The sequence below is a fragment of the Lissotriton vulgaris genome, chromosome 1_2 (assembly GCF_964263255.1).
Source record: "Lissotriton vulgaris chromosome 1_2, aLisVul1.2, whole genome shotgun sequence".
NCBI classification, from domain to species: Eukaryota; Metazoa; Chordata; class Amphibia; order Caudata; family Salamandridae; genus Lissotriton; species Lissotriton vulgaris.
The window spans coordinates 175,965,308-175,990,140 of NC_141686.1; the positions used below are offsets into that span (position 1 = coordinate 175,965,308).

A 24,833-nucleotide genomic window follows, 5' to 3' on the forward strand; every position below is an offset into this window, starting at 1 on the left:
AATATCGCTTGAACGGACGACGCCAATAAACCCACTACTCTGGCGACCGTCCTGAGCGAGATCATTTGTTTGCTGAGAAGGGATACAATCTCCATCTTTATGTCCTTCAATTTGGACTTCGTAAGACTCAACTGCGCCGCCTGTGAATCGATCACAAAGCATAGAAAATCTGTTGACTGCGATGGGATCAGGGCCGACTTGGCCTGGTTGATCACAAAACCCAGATTTTGAAGCAATGAAATGGTCATCTGCAGATGTTGCGACACCAGATCTGGACTCTGAGCCATGATCAGGATGTCGTCCAGGTAGATTATCAAGCGTACTCCCTCCTCTCGATGATGCGCGACCACCGGCTTCATCACCTTGGTGAAGCACCAATGAGCCGAGGAAAGCCCGAAAGGAAGGGTCGAGAATTGGAACCATCGTCGTCTCACTGAAACTGGAGGAATCGGCGATGAGAGGGATAAATGGGAATAGATAGATAGGCATCTTTGAGATCCAAGCAGACCATACAATCGCCTTGCCGCAACAGATCTGCCAACATATGGATTCCTTCCATCTTGAAATGGTTGTAGACCTGGAAGTAATTGAATTCCCTCAAATTCAAAACTAGTCTGTGACTTCCCCCCTTTTTCTGAACTAGAAAGATATTGCTGCAAAACACGCGTGGACTGTAATCGCACACAGCTATGGCGTGTTTGCGAAGCAATTTTTCTATCTCGTTGTCTATAAGAACTCTCTCTTGTTGGGAAAAATGGAGAGTCCTCAGTGTGGTTATCTGTCTGGGTGTTTCGTAAAACTCTAGCTGAAACCCTTCAACAGTTTGCAAGACCCACGCGTCCCGGGTCCGGGGACCCCAATTGTGAAGGAAATGTCTTGTGCGAAACCCCAATGGAATAGGAAAACAATCTAGTGCACTCACCTGCTGAGTTCTGGGCGTGGAAACCTGCCCTGTTGCCTCCTCCTTGGAACCTGCCTTTGGAGAACCGACGTTGTGTGGGATAAAATGTACCACCTCTGGTTGAATCCCTGTCTCCTCGACCACATCCGAAATCGCCCCTGGGGGGACCTTGATTGGCCGAAGCGGCCTGGCGAGCGTCCCCGACCTCGTCTGGCCCTGTTAAAAATTTGTTGGTGAAACACACGCTTAATCCCAGCTTGAGCTTTATCCAGCAAAGTGAAGGTGCCCACATACTTGGAGACATCCTTCACAAAACGGTCACCAAATAGGTTGCCCTCAGCCAAGGGCCCAAGTTGCGCCGCCGCCAGCTCTGTCAGATTAGAGACCATTCTCATTAGTAGGGACTTACATCGTTCCGTGGACAATGCACAATTAGCGTTGCCTATCAAACAAATGGCACACTGGGTCCAACCCGCTAAGATATCTGGGTCTACCGGCACGTTGGATTCTTTGGCTTGCAAGGCCATCTCAAGGATCTTCGCCAACGGACCTACCACATCAAGTACCTTATCTTGGCATCCGCGCCAGGCATGGTCGATCCCTTGCTTAGGGTCTTTTGCAAATTTTTTCAAAAAGGTAAGTGGGCTGACGTCCATCTCCGGAGTCTCCGCCACCTTATGGGCAAGATCCGGACGAGGGCATTCTGATCTAAGGCGATTACGAACCTCCTTATCAAACCCTTTTCTAATATTTTCTTGAAGATATTCAGCTACTGCAGGGGCCAGAACCCAATCTGAAGATCTAGGGGAATGATCTCGCTGGGGTTGAAGGTAAAGGGGGTATTAGGAGGAGGAGCTGAAGCCAAAGAGGCAGATTTCTTTGCCTTCTTCTTCGTGGCGGTTCCTCGCCCGAATCCTTAGTATCAGTGCCTGTGGTGGTAGTAGTGTCTGTGTCCACATAGTTCCACATAGTGCTGCTTATTCTTAGCCTTGCCACTGCCAGTGTACGCATGATCCTGCCCAGATGCAGACGGAAGGGAGCCTAACGCAACAGTGTGTGGCCATTGGTCATTGACGCCTGCTTCAGTAGCTGGTGGAGCCTTTTTTGCGGTCTTATCTTTTGTAAACCCATGGCGTTTGGCAAAGTTCTCCAGCAGTTGGTTTAAGCGCAGCCGCCAATGCTTTTTGCACAGTTGCAGTCACTGTGCTTTCTACTGCCTTGTTGACTGAGACCTGGACCGAAGTGTCCAGAGCCTCTACAATCTTGTCTTCCACAGCAGCAGCAGGCTGCTCCTCATACGTTTCTTCCTCCGCCCCCTCATCGAAGTAAACCCACTCATCCATAGTTAACACACACATTGGGGTAAATTTAAAAACTAAAGTCGGCAAGAGGTAGGCCCAAGAGGAGTAAGTGGGGGGTCAGCCCCACTGCACAGAGTCAATAATCAGAACTCAGTACCAGACCCCCTCAGCAAATGCTGTAGTCGGATTCTTGCAGCCCAGAGGGCGTAGGGGCCAAGAAAGTAATATAAGGAGCGTGTGCTCACTCCCAGTAGGCAAACTATTAATTGCAACTTTTTAGGTGTCCCTCTCCACCAGCTAACACGATAAAACGAGGTGGAAACGGTGGAAAAAACGGCAAGCAGCATGTGTAGCCCAACGCGCGCCCAAATCTTACTAGGATGTAGCTCAACGGGCGTGCGTCCGGGCGATTAGGGAAGCCCTGCACAGTCCACAGACCGGTCGATGCACCGTCTTAGGAGAGAAAAGGCACCGCCGCACGGCCTGATACTGAGCGCGCCGAGGCGCGAGAAAGCAAATTCAGGGAGCGGAGCTCCGAACCTGAGCGCCGGAGCGCTTCTTACAATGCTGCTTCCAGCAGCACCTCAACAGAGCCTCTAGAGCGTGGGAGCACCCGCGAGCGAAAGAAAATGAAATGACACAATCTATTTCAATAAACAGTGCGATAAGTCACCGCACACATCAATAAAGCCAGACACACTGCGATAAAACAAGCGCAAACGCTATAGTACACGCGTAACTCAGTCCAAATTATTATATAGAATAAGGAGCATAGCACTTATCTCTTGCTGTGTGAGCAGCAAAGAAAGAGGAGGCTAAGACTGTTACCAGGGCTCTTATGAGGGCTAAGGAGGCGTGGCGAAGACTGAGCATTATGGTCTTTGTAGTTTATTCTTATGAAACTGTATGCTGCTGTGAACTTTACAGTAAAGAAAGAGAAGCATAATCTGAAGCCTCCGGTCCTGTAATAGAATTTGGAATAAGTATTCATTGCTGGTCCTGTATAAATGACACCCAGTGGAATCAGTATTTGCCAGGGTTACCATTGCTAACCCAGTGGCTGCTAAGTTTTTTTCTGCCTGACAATCTCCTGGCACATCCTATTTTTCATGTTTCGTTGCTCAAGCCCTGTAAGGGGCACAATAGAACAGACCCACCTCCCTCAGTGAAAGTGGAAAATCATTTGGAATTTAAGGGGAAAGCAATTTGAACTCCAGTTGCATCGGAAGATGATTGATGTAGTTGTCTGGAAATGATTTGACCCCAAAGATATGTCAAGGGAGCCAGCTGAACATGCCCATTTCTCTATATTCAATTCACCTCTTCCTCTCTTGTCACCGGGACAAATATGTGCATGTTGGGCAGTCTTTGTGGTGATACTGTTGTGGAATTTTACATATGCTCACCTCCGCTTTCATCCAACTATGGCCCTAGGTAGTTTTGCTCCCCTCATTCCATTCCATACTCCGGGCTTAGCCACTAAGGATGTCATTCACACTGGTGACAATAGCAATGTTGCACAGGGCTGTGGCTGTGTGTGCTGCCCCATTGTTAACCCCATCACCATCACAGTCAAACCTGTGCCCATGTGGACATTCCAAAAAAGTCGTGACTAACGGCTAGATGTACAAAGGCATTTTTCATTTCTCAACAGACCGAATCACAATTTCTGCCCATTGAGGAATGCAAAACAGCATTTTTCTGTGTACAAAGGCCTTTAGGGAATCGCAAAATGAAATTTCTTCCCAGTAGCCAATGCGATTTCTACCCAGTCGCAAATAGAGATTTCCGGTTTGTGATTTCTTGGCATATACATAGAAAGCATTTCCTAAATGCAAAATGAGCATTTAGGAAATGCAATTACCATCGACTTACAGTTGATGGTAACCATGTGCAATTTATAAAAGAAAGCACAGCAAGATGTTTTTTTTAAGTGCAATAGAGCCCCTAGGTCATTTGTGTGCTCTACATGTGCACTATATGTTTTGGTGTGCATTATGAGGGACCTTATGCCCATAGCCATCCTTGTTTTGACATTTCCTAAATAGCTATTTCCTGATTGGAAACCACTATTTAGGAAATGCAAAATGGGCCCATTGGTATGAATGGATTTCCTATTTGCAATTTCCTACTAGTGATTCCTATTCTGTAGGAGTCACTATTAGCAAATCAGTAATTTCATGCATATCATTAGGCATTTCCTAAATAGTGATTCCTATAGAGCCGTTATTTAGGAAATGCAAAATGGCCCCATATGCTCGATATAAGTAGCAGGCTGCAGCGGGATTCGAGAACCTACCGCAAGATTCGAGGCACCCAGGATTTGAGGATTGACTTCTCGATTCAAGCTACCTCAAGTCTATTTAAACAAACCCCAAGGGTGTGACCTGTTGTTAGACTTTTCTCGATATTGGTAAGAGGAAATCTCTGCTTGGACTCTGATCTTCACCTGTGTTTCTCTGCTTGCTGTTAGCTCTTCACCTGTGTTTGTGGCTCCCCAGTCCAGATAATTTTCTAGCAAGCCACGGAGAACATCTTCCCAGAAGTTTTGGTTTGCAGTCCTTTAAACTGATTATGCACCATCACCTCAAACACGTTTTTTGGATCCTTTGATAAAAAAAGCATCATCTTCAAAGTTCTCCAGTTTGTGATACCTGGGAAGAGTTAGATATTGCTTCTTGAAAAGTGGGACTCCTGTTAGGCCTCTGTTCTGTCTCCTCCACATACATACTGACATTTTGCCACATCTTCAATGTCGTGCTATAACAGCTGACTCTTTGTGCTCCATAAGTTATATGCAGATCCTTTGTGAATATTTGCTCTTATTGGTGTCTCAATTTGTGGAGTATTGACCACTGCTTTAGGGCATTTGAAAAAGACCGGTCTCATGACAATTATTTTGGCTCTAGCAAGAGATACGTTCTGTGCCATTGATATGTTGAATGTTTACCATAATGTAAGAGTTACTAGAGTAAATCATGCACCTTTCCTGTATACTTTTGCCATTCATGCAACATCCATGGAAATTAAATTTTATTTTTATTTTTAAGTTAATGCATAAGGCTCAGGTTAGTGATAGCTAGGAAGAGTTAGGTATTACTTCTTTGAATAGTGGAACTCCTGTCAGGCCCCAGTACTGTCATCTACACTTATGTAATGGCATTCCGCCATACTCTCAAAGTGTTATAACAACCAACTCTTTGGCAGGAATTTATTTTTGAAAAATAAAATCCAAGGATTTTGACCTATAAGGTTTTTCTACTGGGGGCATATTTATTTTCTGTTTAAGACCTCCTGAAATTCCCTGGCGGTCCCCAACTGTAGAAAAGTACATCAGACAGTCCACTGTAAAGAGGGTGGGTAGTCTGTGGCACGAGTTGGCTTAAGGTTCCTGCTGGCAGAGTCAAGTGGTGGCAATGCCTTCAGAAACTTGACAGTCCATCTAACTCTAAATAGGGCAGGAGGACTTGGGGGACAGGGTACTCTGACACATTTATGTGGAGAACCATGTCTGCCCAATTCTACATGAAGCCCTTAGTTTGGATTGTTATGATGGATACCTTCATTAAAGACTGAACTTTAATTATGACCTACAGTTGGAAATACAACCCATTTTCGACCTATCTACACAAAGTCAACTTCTCATGACTAAGCAAATGACTTAATGCTTGATGTGCGCACAACAAATCACTGGAACATGATACTTTGTTATGTTACACATCAACATAACAAAACTTTCAGTGGTCTAGCACAACATCCAGATGTCATGGATTGCATCTAGGGTGGTGTATTATATGCACTGCTTGATGCATCAACGTGGTAATGTTTGTACTTTGCTTCGTTTTGATTGTTTCCACAGGGCAGTCACTTAAAACCAATGCATCTCAGTGATGATAATACTTTTCTATTTCAGGACTATATCAGGGCTCTCAAAAGTGTTGTGCAACATGAAATGCCACACAGAAATCTCAAAAAAGACATTAGACAGAACATAACATATATGTCCATAGCAGACAGACATGTCATACTATAAGAAATCAGTACTACCAACATTACCAAAATAAGACGTGCAAAACATGCAACATTAATCATTAGACAGAGCATGTTTAAAACACTCAGCCACTCTCTGATATACCACATATTCAGCTATGACTGGAGACCAAAGTACACACAAATGCAATGTAGCTCATTAGACAGAACACCCCTTTTGACCACTCTTTCACTGTACAACACAGTGGTAATAGCTAGCATAGCAATATATACATAACAAGACCACCTTTAGAGAAAAATCTCACACATATTAAATATTAAGAGGAAATATGAATGTACATTAAATAGAAGGTGAACCATAAATAAATGTCCCAACTGAGCTACATAATGATTAACCCATGCCTCCCTCGGCCAACTCTAACGACATCACCCCCTCTCAAGCCCTCTGCGACTCCCTAGCCTCATTCTTCCACAACAAAATTGCAGACATCCACAACAGCTTCGACAACCAACCCGGAGACCAACCCACCGAACCACATGCTAGACCTTCACCCCCCTCGAACACCCTTAACGACTGGAAGCCAATCTCCACTGAGGACACCATCCGCCTGATGAACTCTATCCACTCAGGATCCCCCACAGACCCATGCCCTCACCACATCTTCAACAAAGCAGACTCCATCATAGCACCGCACCTCCGAGACGTCATCAACTGCTCCCTCAACTCCGCCACCTTCCCGGAAAGCTGGAAACACGCTGAACTCAGCGCCCTTCTGAAAAAACCCACAGCGGACCCCACCGAACTCAAAAACTACCGTCCCATCTCGCTCCTTCCATTCCCGGCCAAAGTCATCGAGAAAGCTGTCAACAACCAGCTCGCTGCATTCCTCGAAGCCAACAAATCCCTCGACTCCTCACAGTCCGGCTTCCGAGCAAAACACAGCACTGAGACCGCACTCATCGCAGCAACAGACGACATTCGAACTCTACTGGACAATGGAGACACAGTCGCCCTCATCCTCCTCGACCTCTCCGCAGCCTTCGACACAGTCTGCCATAGTACCCTCCTACAGCGTCTCAGAAACGTCAGAATCCAAGGAAAAGCACTAGAATGGATCACCTCGTTCCTCACCGGAAGAACCCAGAGAGTCCGCCTTCCACCATTCAAGTCAGAGGCCACTGAAGTCATCTGCGGCGTACCACAAGGATCTTCACTCAGCCCCACCCTTTTCAACGTATACATGAGCCCCCTCGCGGCCATCGCATGCCAACGCAACCTCAACATCATCTCCTACGCGGATGGCACTCAACTGATCCTATCACTCACCAATGACCCTAGCACCGCCAAAACTAACCTACACGAAGGAATGAAAGAAGTAGCCGAATGGATGAAACACAGCCGTCTGAAACTGAACTCAGATAAAACAGAAGTCCTCATCTTAGGTACTTCCCCCTCTGCATGGGACGACTCGTGGTGGCCAGAAGCCCTTGGAAAAGCACCCATCCCGACAGACCACGCACGGAACCTGGGCGTCATCCTGGATTCCTCACTTTCGATGAACAGACAAGTCAACGCCGTCTCCTCATACTGCTTCAACATTCTTCGCATGCTCAAAAAAACATTTCGTTGGATCCCCACCGAAACTAGGAAAACGGTCACCCACGCTCTGGTCACGAGCCGACTGGACTATGGAAACACCCTCTACGCCGGTACTACCGCTAAACTCATGAAAAAACTCCAACGAATCCAGAACGCCTCAGCCAGGCTCATATTAGACATCCCACGTAAAGAACATATCTCTGGTCACCTGAAAAACCTCCACTGGCTTCCCGTCAATAAGAGGATCACTTTCCGACTCCTAACCCACGCACACAAATCACTCTACGAAATCGGACCAGAATGCCTCAACACACGACTGTCCTTCTACACCCCCTCCCGCCAGCTACGATCATCCAACCATGCCCTCGCCACGGTACCTCGCATCAACAAAACCACCATGGGAGGCAGATCCTTCTCCTACCTGGCAGCTAAAACCTGGAACTCACTTCCCACTTACCTTCGCCTTACCCAGAACCACCTAGCATTCAGAAAGCAACTTAAAACGTGGATATTTGACAAGTAATTTCCCACCCCTCCTCAAGCGCCTTGAGACCCTCTGGGTATGTAGCGCGCTATATAAATTCTTTGACTTGACTTGACTTGACTGTGAAGTACGCATGTTCATGACTTTTAAAATATGCTTAAGCCCTAGGGAAGGTTTTCTAGCCACATTATGACCCAAAAATCATAAGCATTTGTCTCCCTGAAGAAATATTTACAGTTCAACATAATCCAACCCTATACACATAACCACAAGATGTTGTCAGGTAGGTATGTAATGAAAACCTATGAAACAAGGTTGACAGAAATAGGTAATGGAAAAGGGCTTACCATAAAACTATACTTTAACAGAATTATGGGGTCTATTCACAAAGGTAAACTTACAGATGACAAATCAATATATCTGTAATTTTACTTTTACACTTTTAAGTAACTTTACTACTTTGGGTTTTTCACCATTTACAACTATAAAGTTAAACAATAGTGAGAACTTACATGTCTCTATCTCCTGAAATAAGGGGTGAAGTAACTAAATACACTAAATATGACCATAACGTTACTATCAGTACTGATGAAACAAACGTATTTGCTGTTCCACTATTGGAACTGAGGTCTCCTACAAGTGTATTAAATTTTCAAAAACATAATAAAATATTTTAATGTAAAATAGTCATGTTAAATAATGTGATATATTTATTTCAACTGTAGAACACTTTTAAATACCTTAATTTAAATACGCCATGTCATTGTTTTGAATATATTACATTAATCAAAAATATTTTTAAGTTTAAATTATAAAAACAATCCCACCTTAAGTAAAACATACACATTTTTATTATGTATCCCAAATTATCAAACCTGATGCATAGAATATATTCAAAGTAATTTAATTACATAATAATATTAAGCATTAAAGTTACAATCATTTTAAATGTAAATATTTTTAATAAAATATTTTGAAATAGAATTAATATATATTTTATTTTTGATTTATTTTGCAATAAATGAAATGTATTTATATTTTTAACTAGGTTAAATAATTTATTTTTATTTTAACATTAGTTCCTACTTCTATTACTTTGGGGCCTATTAGGCTGGCGGATGGACCCCAGAGGAGGAGGGACCGTCTGCAGGGGCAGCGACGGTCCCTCCGTGCTAATTAGAATGTGACCGCCACCCTGGCGGTCACATCCTGTATTTTTAAGATTGCGGCGGGTGCTGCTTGAAGCAGCACATGCCACAATGTTAAAAAATGCGTGTTTACCTTTGCATGCACGAAGCTGCAAGCACCGCGTGGTGCCTGCCGCTTCGTGCACCCAAAGGCAGGGGGGTACCATAGGTACCCCCCATGTGCACCCCTAACCCCCCCTTCACCCCTGGGGGCCTGCAACGGGACCCCGAAGAAAACACGGTATGCCTTTCTACGGCGGAAATGCCGCCGTGGAAAGGCATGGGAGCGCCGCCATCCTAATATGGCTGGTGGTGTCTGATAGACACCGCCAGCCATGTTAGAGCTTTTCCTCCGCGGTCGGAAGGCGACCGCAGCGGAAAAGCGGCGGACTGAAAAAAGATGCCCCAGCCATCCTAATCTGGGGGGGGGTTCTTTTCTCAGTCCGCAGCGGATAATCTGCATCCTCCGGGGCGACGGTGGCTTCCGCCGGCCCAGAGGATGCGGATTATCCGCTATCATAATCGGCCACCAAGTATGGTAGAGTGTTGCAGTACCATTGGTTAGCCATGTGTGGCACTAGACTTACTGCAACTCTAAGATGGAGCACATTTACTACTGATTTGGGTCTTTTTGGGCTGTAGTGACTTTATAGGTGCAGTTTGTAAATAGAAATAAGAATTCTCTTTTGTAGGTGTTTGGATGTTCCGCCATAAATCCCTCCCTAACTCTGCCTTAACATCAACTTACTCTTCCCTTAACCAACCCCTTTAGTAGTAAGTATTCCCCATTTTCCAGCCACTCCCCTCTGTTCCTCCACATTTACTCCTAAAACATATACTTACCTGTGCAGACTCCAGAGTCTCCATATAGGACAGGCATTGTAAATGCATGAGGTTTCGACTACGGGATTAATAATAAGAGGTATGAGTGCAGTGGGAGTGGTGTGAGTGCTCTCTGCACAGGGTGAGCAGTGTATGAATAAAGGGTGATATGTGTCTAAGTGCAGGGCGAAAGTGGCTCAGTGCATGGTGATTGATGTGCGTTCATTGCAGAATGAGAACTGTGTCAATGTACAGGCTTTAGAGTTGTTACTCTGTACAAGGTAAGAGGTGTGCGAATATAGGCTGAGTGGTATGTCAATAGTATAAGTGCAGGATGAGCAGTATGAGTTTAGAGTGATTGATGTGTGTGTGGATGGGGAAAGAATGTGAGTGCTGGGTGAGAAGTATGTCAATGGTGTGTGAGTGCTAAGTCAGCTCTGTGTGAGTGGTGACTGAGCAGTATCTGACTGCCAGTGAATGAATGAATGAAATTGAATGGAATTGGATTTCTATAGCGCGTAGCTACCCTGAGGCCTCTTACCGCTTATGGACCAGACAAGCATATAGGCACGTCATGTTAATGCGTAATACTTAAAAGATGGGTTTTGAGAAGTTTACAAAAGACTAGTAGATTTGGTTCCCCTCGAAGAGTAGGGGGGAGAGAGTTCCAGCGATTTGAAGCATTCAGGGAGAAAGAGCGTCCACCCTATCTAGATCTTCATACTTTCCTTGGGGTGGCAAGTAAGGCGAGGCAAGACCGAAGATTCCTAGCAAGTTGGTATGGGGTGACCAGGGACTGGATAAAGGCTGGGATAGTTTTCCAAATCGCGCTATGAGCCATGCACATGGCCTTGAACTGTATCCTAGCCCGGATTGGGAGCCAGTGAAGATTCCTCAATGCCGGTTTAGCTGATTGTCTCAGAGGAATCTGGAGAAGTAAGCGAGCCGCACAATTCTGTATTACTTGCAGTTCCTGAATTGTGGACTGAGGGTCACCCAGATACAGCACATTCCTATAGTCCAGGCGGGACAGTGTGAGGGCTTGCACCATAATCTTTCTCACCTGGAAAGGGAGCAGGGGCAGGATCTTACGTAGCAATCTCATTAGGCCAAAACACATAGCAGAGAGCTTAGTGGCTTGATGATTGAAACAGAGGGAGGTGTCAAGCCACATGCCCAGGCTCTTGATCTCATGCTTTGGAACTGGCGGGAGGCCCAGACAGGTCAGCCATATGAATGCCGAAGAGGGTGATGGAGGTTTGCCCAGAAACATAAGTTCGGTCTTGTCCCATTTAGCTTAAGAGAGAGTTCCATCCATTCGGCTACCGCCTCTAGGCAGATACCTAAAGTGCAAGATGATCCCTTGGGGTGGTTTAATGCCACGACCAGTTGAGTATCATCTGTGTAGGTAATAATCTTTATGCCGAATGGAAGGACTATCTCTGCCAAGGGAGCCATATAGGTGTTAAAAAGCGTGAGGCTCAGGGCAGAACCCTGGGGAACCCCACAGCTAAGAGGCAACCGATTTGATGTGGCATTTCCCTCGAAGACTTGACAAAACCGGTCCCATCACTCCAAGATTTTTTAGTTGCTCAAGAAGGATGTTACGATCAACAGTGTCAAAGGTGGCACTGAGATCTAAAAGAATGATTGCTGCTGAGCCTCCCTGGTCCAGAAGTCTCCTTACCTCCTCTGTTACTGCTAGAAGGGCCGTCTCCGTCCCGAGCTGAGGGCGAAAACCTGTCTGAGAGACATGGAGCAGGTTGTTGGATTCCAAGTACTGCACCAGTGTGGTGTTTATGTGTCTCTGAATCAGCTTGCTTAGCCAGGGAAGGAGAGAGATCGGTCGATTATTGGCCATATTGAAGTGATCTAAATTGGGTTTTTCAGAAGGGCTCTAACCTAGCCACACTTTCAGGCCCGGGGCACCGTGCCGGATGTGATAGAAGAGTTTAGAATGTCAAAATTGCAGGACAAATGGCATTAATGACTCACGAGACATGCTGGGGAGGAGGGGGGTCCACGGGCGAGCCCGAGGTTAGCCTTGAGATAACTGAATCCAGGGAGTCAGAGTCTAACAGAGGAAAAGCTCCTAAAGAGCACTGTAGTTTAGAGTGTAAACTACGAGTACTGAGAGCTGTATACTCAGTCTGTGAGGGAGGGAAAGGCAGACAAATCAATCAAATTTTTTGATGGAAATATTCTGCCAAGTTGTTACAGCCGTCTGGTGCTTCCTCCGTGTTAGGAGGTTTATGCGGCATGGTGGAGAGAGATTTAGCAATACGAAAAATCTCTTAGGGTGAATTAGCAGCTACACAGATCCTTTCCTCATAGAAGGTGGTTTGGGCGGTTTTGATGTCTGCTTTATAACTCCTAATTGCCTCTCTATAATCATTTTCCTCCCTTCTGTAAAATTTCGCCTCCACCTCCTTTCAAACCTTTTGAAGGTTTGCGTTAGCTCCCTTAGTTTAAGAGAAAACCATGGTGCCGTTTTTTGTTTGAATCTCTTCTGAATAGGCTTTTTATGTAGTATTATATCCAATAAGCTTTGTATCCACGATTGAAGTTGTTGTTTGCCCACTCAGGGTTAGGATCACTACAAGGTCTAGTAGCGTCAAGAACTGTGGTCCATTGGCTGGTGGGGAGAGTCGACCATTTCCTTTCTAGCGTCAAAGTAGCGCTCAGGGGAGGGATAGGAGCCAAAGTCTCCCTGACCAAAGGAATTAGCGAATGGTCAGTCCAGGGGAGGGCGATGGGAGTGCCAACCTAAAGATTCTGCTCATTGCTGAACACAGGATCAAGGAGAAGGCCCTTGACATGCGTTCGGGCAAATCCTTTCTGCCTAAATTGAAGTGCAGAGAGACTAGTTAACAAGTATTTGGCCCTATGGTTAGAGGGGTAATCCAAGTGGATATCAAGATCCCCCAGTATTGTAAAGTTAGCTGTGGTTAGTGCTAAGTTGGCAACAAATGTAGGAAGCGCACTGAGAAATTGTCCTATAGGTCCTCGGGGAGGATAGAGCAATAAACCGGAGAAAGTGCTGGTGGGTGAGAATTCTAGGGAGAAGTTCATGCTCTCACAGTCTGGTAACCCATCCGTGGAGGACCAGATTACAGCTAGTCCCCCACCTCTTCCTGTCTTATGGTCCGCCCTGTGTAATAAATAGCCATGTGGAAGGGTTTGGGTTGATTACTGGGTCAACTTAATCTTGTAGCCAAGTCTCGGTGAGGAATAAAGCGTCTGGTTTAAGGGCTTCTAATAAGAGTGCTAGTTCGACTAAGTGTTTAGGGAGAGAGCAGCAATTTAGGAGGAATAATTTTAAGGGAAGGCCAAGTGAAGGTGCATCCTTGCTGTGGGGTTGAAGCTTAAAGTTGCAGTTGGAGCAACAGGAGGGACTATTGGCGATGTTCAGTGAATGTAGACAGTGAATGCGAGTGGTCCCTTTCATGTCACACAGAGTCTGGGCACTATTGAAGAGACTATTTTTCTGAACACTTTCATGGGTCGTGACCCATGGCCCCGGCTGGGTGCAGACGAGCGCAGATGGGCTTGCCTTTGGCATGCCTTCGGAGTGCCGGTGGTGCACCAGCTGCGCGGATGGTCTGGCATGCTGCCTAAATACTGCCCCAACTAGCACGCTGACATCCTGTCTCCACCTCAACTGGAAGTGAGACCGTCTACACCCTCCACATCAATCAGGAAAACCTGCGGTGGACCGGGGCGCTGCGGGAACACTAAAGCTCTTCCAGGAAGTACAGGTAGGTGTAGTCAGCAGCAGATAGAATGGTGATTTTAAATGCGTCGATAGTGAGCAAAGGGAAGAGAAAAGGGTGTTGGAAAGTTAAAGTATAGAAGAAAGAAAAAGTTTTGCCTTCATTTATTTTATAATTAAACAGTTTCACATATTTTAAATTAGACTGTGCACCATAGATTAACTGTACAGACAGATCATGTATGTGTCTAGAAAGACCAGTGTGTTTTGTGGGTGTATCTGGAGCTCTGTGCAGGCGAAAACTAGAAAGGAGATGTGGAGGCAGAACATCGTCATGTAGGTTTGTGAAGAGCATTTTTTAGAAAGTTAATAGTATTATTGTTAGCTCTGCTTATTGTACTATATAATTCAATTTGCAGATAGGCCATCTGAATTTTTTGAAAAACACATTGCTTTATGTTTTAGCTGTAGTGTCTAACCAAAATTTGTCTGAAGAAATCAGTTTATTCCACTAATGCACTATTTAGTTACAGATGTAAATATCTTGTCACAGTGAACACAGATGGATGCCATCAATTTTAAGTACTGTCATAATTAAATGGTTTTCCATTGACATTGATGAGAGTTCAACTAACTAGGACTAATGTTTTCCATGCCTATGCCATAATAAGCCTTCCAACAAAACCTATGTTCTTTGTTTTCCCATTCTACTTGCACTGAGAAAGCTCCTAATGGGCATGGAAGATGTAACTAAAACTGTTTACAGTGAAATCACTCTATTGGGATTGACAGGGGATCCCTGGTTGAAGCTGATTCACTTTGCAGTGCTCACAGGGGTCTATACCCTCACAGTGATTGGCAACATTTGCATTATTGTATTAATCCCCCCATCTTCAGACCCCTATGTACTTCTTCCTGAGCCACCTGTCCTTTGTGGAACTTTGCTATTCCTCTGATATTGCCCCTAAAATGCTTGTTGACCTGTTTTCTGAAAGTAAGAGGATTATCGCCTCAGTTGTGCAATGCAATTGTTATTTCTTTTTTGCTGCTGGTACCATTGAGGCTTTGCTCCTGGCAACCATGGCTTACGATCACTATTTTATTTTTTTTTTTTAAATATATTTTTATTGCAGGAATCAGTAAATCAGTACAGTAACGACCAGCATGGCATCATAAGCAATAGTAACAGAATAAAGCCCTCTGGCCCCCCTCCCTAGAGTCTGTACACAGCCAACCAGCCCACAACCCTGGGGTCGGGCGGCGAATTGCAATGGGGGTCAGTAGGATGCTGGAGCTGGTCCGGATAATGCACTGTCCGTCGTCTGCTTTTCCAAACAAGCCTAAAACCCCCAAAATAAACCCCCTCCCCATAAATGTCTACTAACTAAGAGAAACCCCCCCCCCCCACCACCAGCGCCGGGGAGCTATCAACGTAGGATCTGCTATCGGACCCACGGGGAAGGCAATAGGACTGTCAGTATTAATGTTCACCGGGACTCGGGGCGAGTCGCTTCTTCACTTTCAGAGTCGCTAGGGGCACTATAATCTCTGAGGGCCTGCACCAACATTTCCCACTCCAACGCGGCCTCCTGCGCCTTCTCATTACCCTGCCTCCAAGCCAGTTGATATCTCAGTGCGCTCTCTCCCGCCGCCCACTTCAAAAGCTCACTGTGCCATCTGCTGCCCGCCGGACCAGCTCGTGCCTTCCAGTTCCTAGTCACCTCTCGTTTAGCAAGGAGGAGCCCCAGGTCGATAAACTTACTAGAAATTTTATTCCTGGGGGTATGGGGAAACCAGTGTAGGAGCCCCACCGCCGCATCCAATGATAAGAGCCTCCCTGTCACCTCCTCCAGGGTCGTCGCTACCTCCTGCCAGTAGGATGTCAGTCCTGGACAGGCCCATAACATGTGTAGGAGGTCCGCCTCCTGAGCCGGGCATCTAGGGCATTCCGCCGAGGCCGTGGCAAAATAACGCCTGACTTTCACCGGGGTCAGGTACGCTCTATGGAGGACATAATAGTGGACCAGTTGGAAACGGGCGTTGCGTGTGCCCTTCCAGGCCCGTCTCACCAACTGGGACCAGGTCGTTTCCGGGATCTCCCTACCAATGTCCTCCTCCCAGCGGGTCCTCAAAGTGGTGAGAGGGGCCAATCCCTCGGTAATCAACCTGCCATATAGGCAAGTGACCGCCTTCACCGTGCCCGCCGACATCATTACGTACTGGCACACCTGAGATAAGTGGGGTTCCTCCTGCCCGTTCTTCCAGTGTGCCTGGATCGCTCGTACAATGGCCGAGTGCAGCAGAAAGTCACCTCGGGAGATCCCGAAGCGGTCAATAAGATCCTGAAAGGACAAGAGCGCGCCGTCCTCGTACAGATCACCTACGAGCTGTAAACCGGAATCCTCCCAGGCCGCCAAACGTGACCAATCCCCTCCGTGGGGGAGGGCCGTCAGCATCCCCAACGGTATTTCAGGCGCATATGGCGTTCTCAGTTGGCCTCGGGCGTGGGCCCGATTCCAACACAGGCGGACAGTCCGCTCCTCCATCGACAAGTCCCGCAGGACTAAACGTTGTCGCAGCGCTATAAAGGAGAGAACATGCCTGGCCATACCTGTCCCTCTTCCGTCTTCCGGGCCCCGGAATTCCCTGGCGATCTCCTGGGTGAAGGTCTGGAGCTGTGCCGCCAGATAATACTTTTCGAAGTCCGGCACTGCGAGCCCCCCCTCGTCTTTCGGCCTCATCAAGGTATTGAGGGCCACCCGCCGCCGGCCCGTTCCCCAAAGGAATCCGACCACCATAGAGCGTAATCGACGGAACGTGGCCGGTGGGACCCAGATCGGCAAAGTCCGGAAGTAGTACAATAACCGGGGAAGCGCCACCATTTTGAGCAGGGCGATACGTCCCGCCACTGAGAGCGGCAGCGTGGCCCAAAAGTCCATGCAACCTCGGAGTGCTCGAATGCAGCGGGTAATGTTTCCATCTAGGAGGTCGGGTTGTTCGTGGTAAACGAATACCCCAAGGTACTTAAAGCAATCGGGCTCCCATCTAATCTCCCTACTCAGCGCAGGGGCGGGGGTACCCCTGCGTACCGGAAAAAGACAGGTCTTAGACCAATTCACTCGGAGGCCCGAGACCTCTCCGAACTCCGTGAGCGCTAATTCCGCTCCCCGTAAAGCGTCGACCGGGTCCTCTAGGAAGAGCAACAGATCGTCCGCATAAAGCGAGACATAATGCGGGCCCGCAGACGACCATAAGCCCGTATAGTGGGCTCCCGAGCGAAGGTGCAGCGCCAGTGGTTCCACTGCCAGCGCAAAAAGAAGCAGGGACAAGGAGCACCCTTGCCGCGTGCCTCGTTCCACCGGATACCGCGATGAGATCAATGGGCCCGCTCGGACCCTGGCCGAAGCAGAAGTATAAAGGACCGTGGTCCATCGGACAAATCCCTCCCCTAGGCCGAATCTCCGTAACACCGTGCAGAGGTAGTCCCACTCTAGGCTATCAAAAGCCTTCTCCAGGTCTACCGATAAGACTACCGGGGACGGGGCATCCACAAATGGTTCCCCTAACAAACGGAACAACCTACGAATATTCATAGTCGTGTTCCGCCGTGGGATGAAACCGGCCTGGTCCTCATGCACCAGAGAACTCATGTGTCCCAGCAGCCTCGAGGCCAAGATGCTGCTCAGTATTTTGTAGTCCACCGTCAACATCGATAGGGGACGGTAGGACCCCGGGTCGGATGAGTCTCGGCCCGGTTTGAGGAGAGGAACCACCAGCGCCTCACACATCGAGCTCGGGAGTCGCCCCAGCCTCTTTGCCTCCCTGTAGACCACCAGTAATCGAGGGGCTAGTAGGTCAGCGTAAGCTGCATAAAACTCCACTGGTAGGCCATCTAGGCCCGGGGTCTTGTTTCTCGCCATCCGTTTAATGGCCCCGCGGATCTCCCCTAATTCAATGTCGGAACCCAGAGTTTTCGCCACTTCCTGCTCCACCGTGCGGAGCTCCAGCGGGTGAAGGTAATTATCAAGCCGGTCTGGGTCACGTGCGGAGCGACTGCGGTATAAACATTCATAATAATGCCGGAAGAAACTGAGAATCTCCGGTTGGGTGCATACCTCGGTTCCGTCTGCTCCACGCATATTTGTCGTCGTTTGGGACTGGCGTGTAGGGTTGGCCAACCACGCCAACAACGCACTCGCCCTGTCCCCCTCCGCGATAGACCGGACCGTATAGGCCTTATAATCAAAACAGCGGAGCCGTTCGACCTCCACTGCCACCTTCTCCCTCGCCTCTGCCGTTTGTGCTTGCAATTCCGGGTGTCCGGGGCGTCGAATCTCAAATTCGCGGAGTTCCCGGTCCGCTGTGTCTAGATCAGCCAGAATGACACGCCTCATGCCCACCTTCTTGGAGATACAGTAGCCCCTCACCACTACCTTAAAAGCGTCCCATTCTAACGCCCTAGTACTCGCGGAGCCGCCGTTGGACGCAAAATAATCCGATATTCCCTCCCCCAAGTCCGCCTTGAAGACACTGTCCTCGAGGATCTCGGGTCGCAATTTCCAGGTGGGCACCGCCGGTGTCCCCGGAAACCAGCGAAGGTCTAGTAGGAGGGGGTTATGGTCCGAGATGGTCCTCGATAAGTACTCCGATCGGACCGCTGCCGAAACCAGTTCGGGCGATCCAAGAAATCCATCTAGTCTGACATGCAACTCATGGAGGCTCGAGAAGTATGAATAATCCCTAGTTGCGGGGTGATGCGCCCTCCAAATGTCCGTCAAACCCCAGCGAGTCTGCCAATCCTGACGACCCTTAGCCGTGCGACGGACCGGGGAATCGGGAAGCGGGGGATGCGAGCGGTCGATGTCCACATCCACTACGGAGTTAAAGTCTACCCCCAGCAGGAGGGGCCCGGCGAAAAAGTGGGCCAACGAGCCCGATAACCTGGAAAGGAAGGCAGTCTGGTCTACATTAGGAGCGTATACACAGCAAACATTCAGGTCCCTCCCCCCTAGAGTGCCCGAGATGGCCACGAAACGCCCCTCTGGATCCAATACTGTCCTCGTGACTTGGAAGGGGACCCCTGCCCTGATCCATATTAGCGCCCCCCTGGCATAAGCAGAGTACGACGTGGAAAAGACCTGCCCCCGCCACCTACGCTGAAGCGCCGCCCCTTCCGCCTTGTTCAGATGAGTTTCCTGTAGCAGCGCCATTTGCACCCCCCTACGCACTAAATAAGCGTGGACCTTGTGGCGCCTGGACATAGTGTGAAGCCCCCTTACGTTCCAAGTAACACATTTCAAGTTAGCAACATCAGCCATTGTCCCAGATTGTTCTTGCACAGTTCCCCCATCCGGGTCCCCTCAAAGAAAGGACATCAATCCTCCCAGCGCTGATGGCGGCCATTTTCCCCAACCCAAACCAAGCAACCCAAAAACCAACCCAACTCCCCCCCACCCACCCCAGAACAGGACCCAAACTGCACCATCTAGATCCCATCCAAACCTCGTCCTCCATCAACCCCAGAACCCCCTCTAATCCTACGGTCGCCACCGTAGGAAGGCCTTATGGGCCAGGTGCGGGCTGGGCGGAGGCAGTGGGCCCTCGTCGCCCAGGCCACCAGGACTATAACAAGCCCCAAACCGTGCCAAGACCTCCCGGGGCAAAAGCAGAGGCCCCCCAACCCTCTCCCCCTCGTTGTCATCAGTAAGGAACGGCAACCGCCTCCCCCCTGCCGGGCCCCCACCCAAAACAAAGCAGTATGCCCCGTTACCCTTGTCCATCCAAAAGGTCCTCCACCGATTTCGATGTGATCACCGGTGTATGGGCACTATCTGCTTCTGAATCCTCCGAGTCCGATGGTGCTCCCTCATCACCCGGGTTTTCTTCCTCCTCGATGACTTCCTCCCGTGCTCCCGACAACTCCGACAATACTTCCAGCACTCCCCTCCGTTCCGATGATGTCTCCGCAGTCGAGGGCCCTCCAGTGCGGCCGCGGCGATTCCTGACCCTCTTGGATCGCCGCCTTTGTTCCGGCTCATCTGCTTGTTGGGACGAGGAGCCAAAGCCATCTTTCCCTGTCCTGTATAGGTCGAGCCAGGCACATACATCCTCCGGGGTGTCGAAGAACTGGGTTTTGTCATCGACAATGATGCGAAGCTTTGCAGGATATAGGAGTGAATACTGAATGCCCTCGCTCCTGAGCTCGCGCTTAACCGCCAGGAAGGAGAACCGCTTGCGCTGCGTCTCGTAGGTGTAATCTGGGAAAATGTTCACCTGACTGTTCGCTACTTTGAACGGGCCATTGTGCCTGGCGGCATTGAGGATTAAGTCCCTGTCTCGGAAATGCAGCAACCGCGCCACCACCGGCCTCGGGGTGCGTCCCTGTTGTAGGGGCCGTGCTGGGACTCTGTGGGCCCGTTCCAGAGTGTAGAAGGAGGACAGTCCCTCCAGGACCACCGTGTCTCGGAGCCAGGTCTCCAAGTATTGCACCATGTCGCCATCCTCAATCTTTTCCGGCAGGCCCACCACTCGGATGTTGTTCCTCCTGTTGCGGCCTTCCGCATCCTCCGCCCTCCGTTCCAGGGTCTCAATTCGGGATAGGGCGTCCTTCATCGTTGCAGCCAAGGTTCGCTGCGCCGGCTCCAAAGTTTTCACCGTGCCCTCCACCTCCATGACCCGGTCTGAAAGTTTGCCATGGTCCGCCCTGAGGAGGCCCAGGCTCGTCGCCACCTGAGCAATGTCCTGTTGGAGGGCTGATCTCGTAGTCTCTATCGCCTCCAGGACACGGTCGAACTGTTGCTGCATCGGCGCGCCACCAGAACTTTTTGGTTCCCCATGCTCCTCTTTGTCCTGGGCTTCAGAGTCCGAGGCGGTCTGGGTGGATCCCTTAGCTCCTCTGGGTTTCCCCATGCCTCCAGGGGCACTCCGTGGGGGTCCCGTAGTAGGCGTCTCCGTGTGCAGGTGTCGACCACGACCTTCCCGGGTGCTTGTCCTCAATTCGGGTCCGGGCGACCTCCTTCTCCAGAGCCTGTGGAGACTCCGCCGTTTCGGCTCACGCCATCGCCACGGCGTCCGAGGGCATCGATGAGGGGGCGGAGACAGCCGTCGTCGAGTCGGGCAGACCCGTTCACCCACTATAACCCCGGGGTGAGGGCCACCTACTCCCTCGGGTGATCTGTGGCGCCAGAGTGTCGCGCCTCCCATGTAGGTGGACTGGCCAGGAAGACGTAGCTAGTCGCGGAGTCGCGAGGCGGGCCACCGCTTGGATCACAGGGCGTCCGCTCCCGGTGCCCTCCGCTGCGTGGGCACCTGCCCGGTCGTCCAACCGAGTGCAAATCCGTTGCAAGAGGTCCAATCCAGTAATGTCCAATGTCCAGAACAGCCGGGGATGGCGAAGCAGGGCGCCAGTCGCCACCCGCGGCACCTCTTCAACTCAGTAGTTCCGAATAGGGGGACAAAGGGGTCCGGGCGCCATGTTGGGTCGCACTCCGCAACTCCGCAGACTTCGGTTTTACTCCGGAACAACCCTCGCCCGGGCTTCATCAGGGGCCCGGCAGGTTTCCGTCGGTACGCTCAGCAGAATGCGGGGTCTGGGGTGCCCCGCAGCCTCCGATTTTCAGGATAATTCCGGGCTTAGTCCCGGAGCCGAGCTCTCAGGCGACCATCGCCATCGGCGCCCAAGCCACGCCCCCCATGGCTTACGATCACTATGTTGCTGTTTGTCAGCCATTGCACTACATGGCCATCATGACTAAGATATTTTGTGTCCTGCAACTCACTATGGTATACACTGGTGGATTAAGCACTCCATTATAGAGACAGGTTGTACGTTCCGACTGCCTTTTTGTCACTGGAAATTCATCATTGTTGCTGTGACATCCCTCCTCTGTTAAAGCTCTTATGCACCAACACTTTCACCAATGAGGTAGTATTATTCATACTTGTATGCTCCTTGGCTATTTCTTTGCTCGTGGCTGTTTTCATTAGCTATGCCACGATCATCTCAGCTGTCCTTCAAATACACTCTTCGGCCGCAAGACTTTGGGTATTTTCCACATGTGCCTCTCACTTCACTGGCGTGACCTTTTATGTTGGAACAATCATTTTCACTTACCTCTGCCCCTCTTCTGTCTATTCTCTTGACCAGGACAAGTCTGTAACTCTGTTCTACACTGTTGTGATACCGATGTTGAATCCTCTGATCTACAGCCTGCGAAACAAGGATGTGAAAGAAGGACTGAGGAAAATCATTGAGAGAAAATTTACTTTAAGAAGAATATTTCCTCTAAATTTGTAACAAGCAAATAATGACTCAGCACCATAGGTTAACTGTACCGACCATGTATGTGTCTGCAAAGACCAGTATGTTCCGTGGGTGTATCTAGAGCTCTGTGCTTGCAAAACCTATAAAGGAGATGTGGAGGCAGAACTTCCTCATGTAGGTTTGTGAAGAGCATTTTGTAGTAAGTTAATAGTAGTATTGTAAGCACTATTAAATGTACTATATCATTCAATTTGTATATAGGCCCTCCAAATTCTCTGAAAAACACATTTGTTGATGTGTCAGCCGTATTGTCAATTAACCAACTTTGTCAGAAGAAATCAGTTTATTCAACAAATGCTCTATTTTGTTACAGATGTAAATATCTTGACACAGTGAACACAGATGGGTGCCATCAATTTTAAGTACTGTCAAAGTTAAATGGTTTTCCATTGACATTGATGAAAGTTCAACTAACTAGGACTAATGTCTTCAATGCTTATGCCATTCTAAGCCTTCCACCAACACCTATGGTCTCTGTTGTCCCATTTCTCATGCACTGAGAAACCTCCTAATGGACATGGACGATGTAAATAAAACTGTTCACAGTGAATTCACTCTATTGGGATTGACAGAGGATCCCAGGTTGAAGTTGATTCTCTTTGCAGTGTTCACAGGGGTCTATACCCTCACAGTGATTGGCAACATTGGCATCATTGTATTAATCTGGCTGACCCCCCATCTTCAGACCCCTATGTACTTCTTCCTGAGCCACCTGTCCTTTGTGGATCTTTGCTATTCCTCTGATATTGCCCCTAGAATGCTTGTTGACCTGCTTTCTGAAAGTAAAAGGATTTTTATTGTCAGCTGTGTAATACAATTGTTCATTTTTTTTGCTGCTGGCACCATTGAGGCTCTGCTTCTGGCAACCATGGCTTATGACCGCTATGTTGCTGTTTGTCAGCCATTGCACTACATGGCCATCATGACAAAGAAATGTTGTGTCCTGCTAATCACTATGGTATACACTGTTGGGATTATACACTCCATGATAGAGACAGGTTGTACGTTCCGACTGCCTTTTTGTCACTGGGAAATTCATCACTTTTGCTGTGACATCCCTCCTCTGTTAAAGCTCTCATGCATCAACACTTTCACCAATGAGGTAGTATTATTCATATCTGTATGTACCTTGGCTATATCTTCGCTCGTGGCTGTTTTAATTTCCTATGCCGCCATCATCTCAGCTGTCCTTCGAATGCGCTCCTCTGCGGCAAGGCTTCGGGTCTTTTCCACATGTTCCTCTCACTTCACTGGCGTGACCTTGTATTTTGGAACAATCATTTTCACTTACATCCGCCCCTCTTCTGTCTATTCTCTTGACCAGGACAAGGCTGTTACTCTGTTATACACTGTTGTGATACCGATGTTGAATCCTCTGATCTACAGCCTGCGAAACAAGGATGTGAAAGAAGGACTGAGGAAAATCATTGAGAGAAATTCATTTTAAGAAGAATATTTCCTCTAAATTTGTTATAACTGATTATCAGGTTACAAATGATTGTGTATACTGTTGCACACTCTGTTCCTTTTAATTTTTTGGTATACCTTTTTATTTAACTTTGTGGATTTTGATATAAACATACAAATACATAAATGTATTATGTTGGATTGGTACCAGCTTCTATTTGTTATTTCCATTTTGTTTCACCCATCATGAATGAAGATTAGTTTAAGTGTACTCCTCCACTAAGCAAAGTTGTCAAAATGGAAATATATTGACAAAACTGGAGTTATTGTTAATACTTATTTAATGGATGTTGAATGCTCGTTGTTATTGTTAACATATGTGTATGTTCATTCATGTCAAGAAAAAGTGCTAACATACATTCACTAATATTATAAGAACGCAGATTGGGAAGCAAAGGTTGTATGTTTGTTGAGTCTGAATGTAGGATCTTCTGTTAGATAAGTCATACACCACAGCGTAGGAAGCAGTACATGTTTTATTCAAATTAAGTCCAGGTGACAGCTTTAGTACGAATAGTTTCTGCCTCCAACTGAGATAACCAACAGAATCAGCCTTCTCCAAGCATATCAATATTCCATTACATCACCACATTCTGCCATTCACACTTCCTCTCTGAAGAACAAGCTCACTCAGGCAGGTAAACAAAACACTCAACACACACCTCCTTTTCTATCAAACAATGAATAAACTCAGAACAAATCAACCCAGAGCAATCAGTGCTAATATCTAATAACAACCATTCAGGACCACAGACAAAGGAAAGTAAAATGATGATAGGTGACAGTTCAAAGCAAGGCCTCCTAACTCCCACTCTGACCATAAATCTCCTCCTGCATTATAACAGAATACAAATCACAAGACATCTTAGTTGATTATTATAATTGCAAGAAAGATAAATATGTTGTTTGCACCATGCAAGCATGGCACAAACTTGAATTTCCGCTATGTTCTGGGGTGGACTTTTATCTGCAACTGAGGCTAAATTCATAACTTCAGCAATGGTATTAAAGAAAGCAAAGCATCATTTGCACCAGAGGAATGCCTG

The 24,833-nt window shown here is 48.0% G+C and overlaps 1 protein-coding gene and 1 pseudogene across 1 annotated transcript; both read left to right on the forward strand.

Annotated features, from left to right (window-relative positions):
* The first annotated feature begins 14,734 nt into the window (after window positions 1-14,734).
* On the forward strand, window positions 14,735-22,293 carry LOC147734809 (olfactory receptor 5AR1-like; annotated as a pseudogene).
* Window positions 22,294-22,837: 544 nt separating this feature from the next.
* On the forward strand, window positions 22,838-23,767 carry LOC147734810 (olfactory receptor 5AR1-like). Its single transcript, XM_086953636.1, has one exon. The coding sequence runs from the start codon at window positions 22,838-22,840 to the stop codon at window positions 23,765-23,767; it is 930 nt and encodes a 309-aa protein (XP_086809762.1).
* The last annotated feature ends 1,066 nt before the right edge of the window (window positions 23,768-24,833 follow it).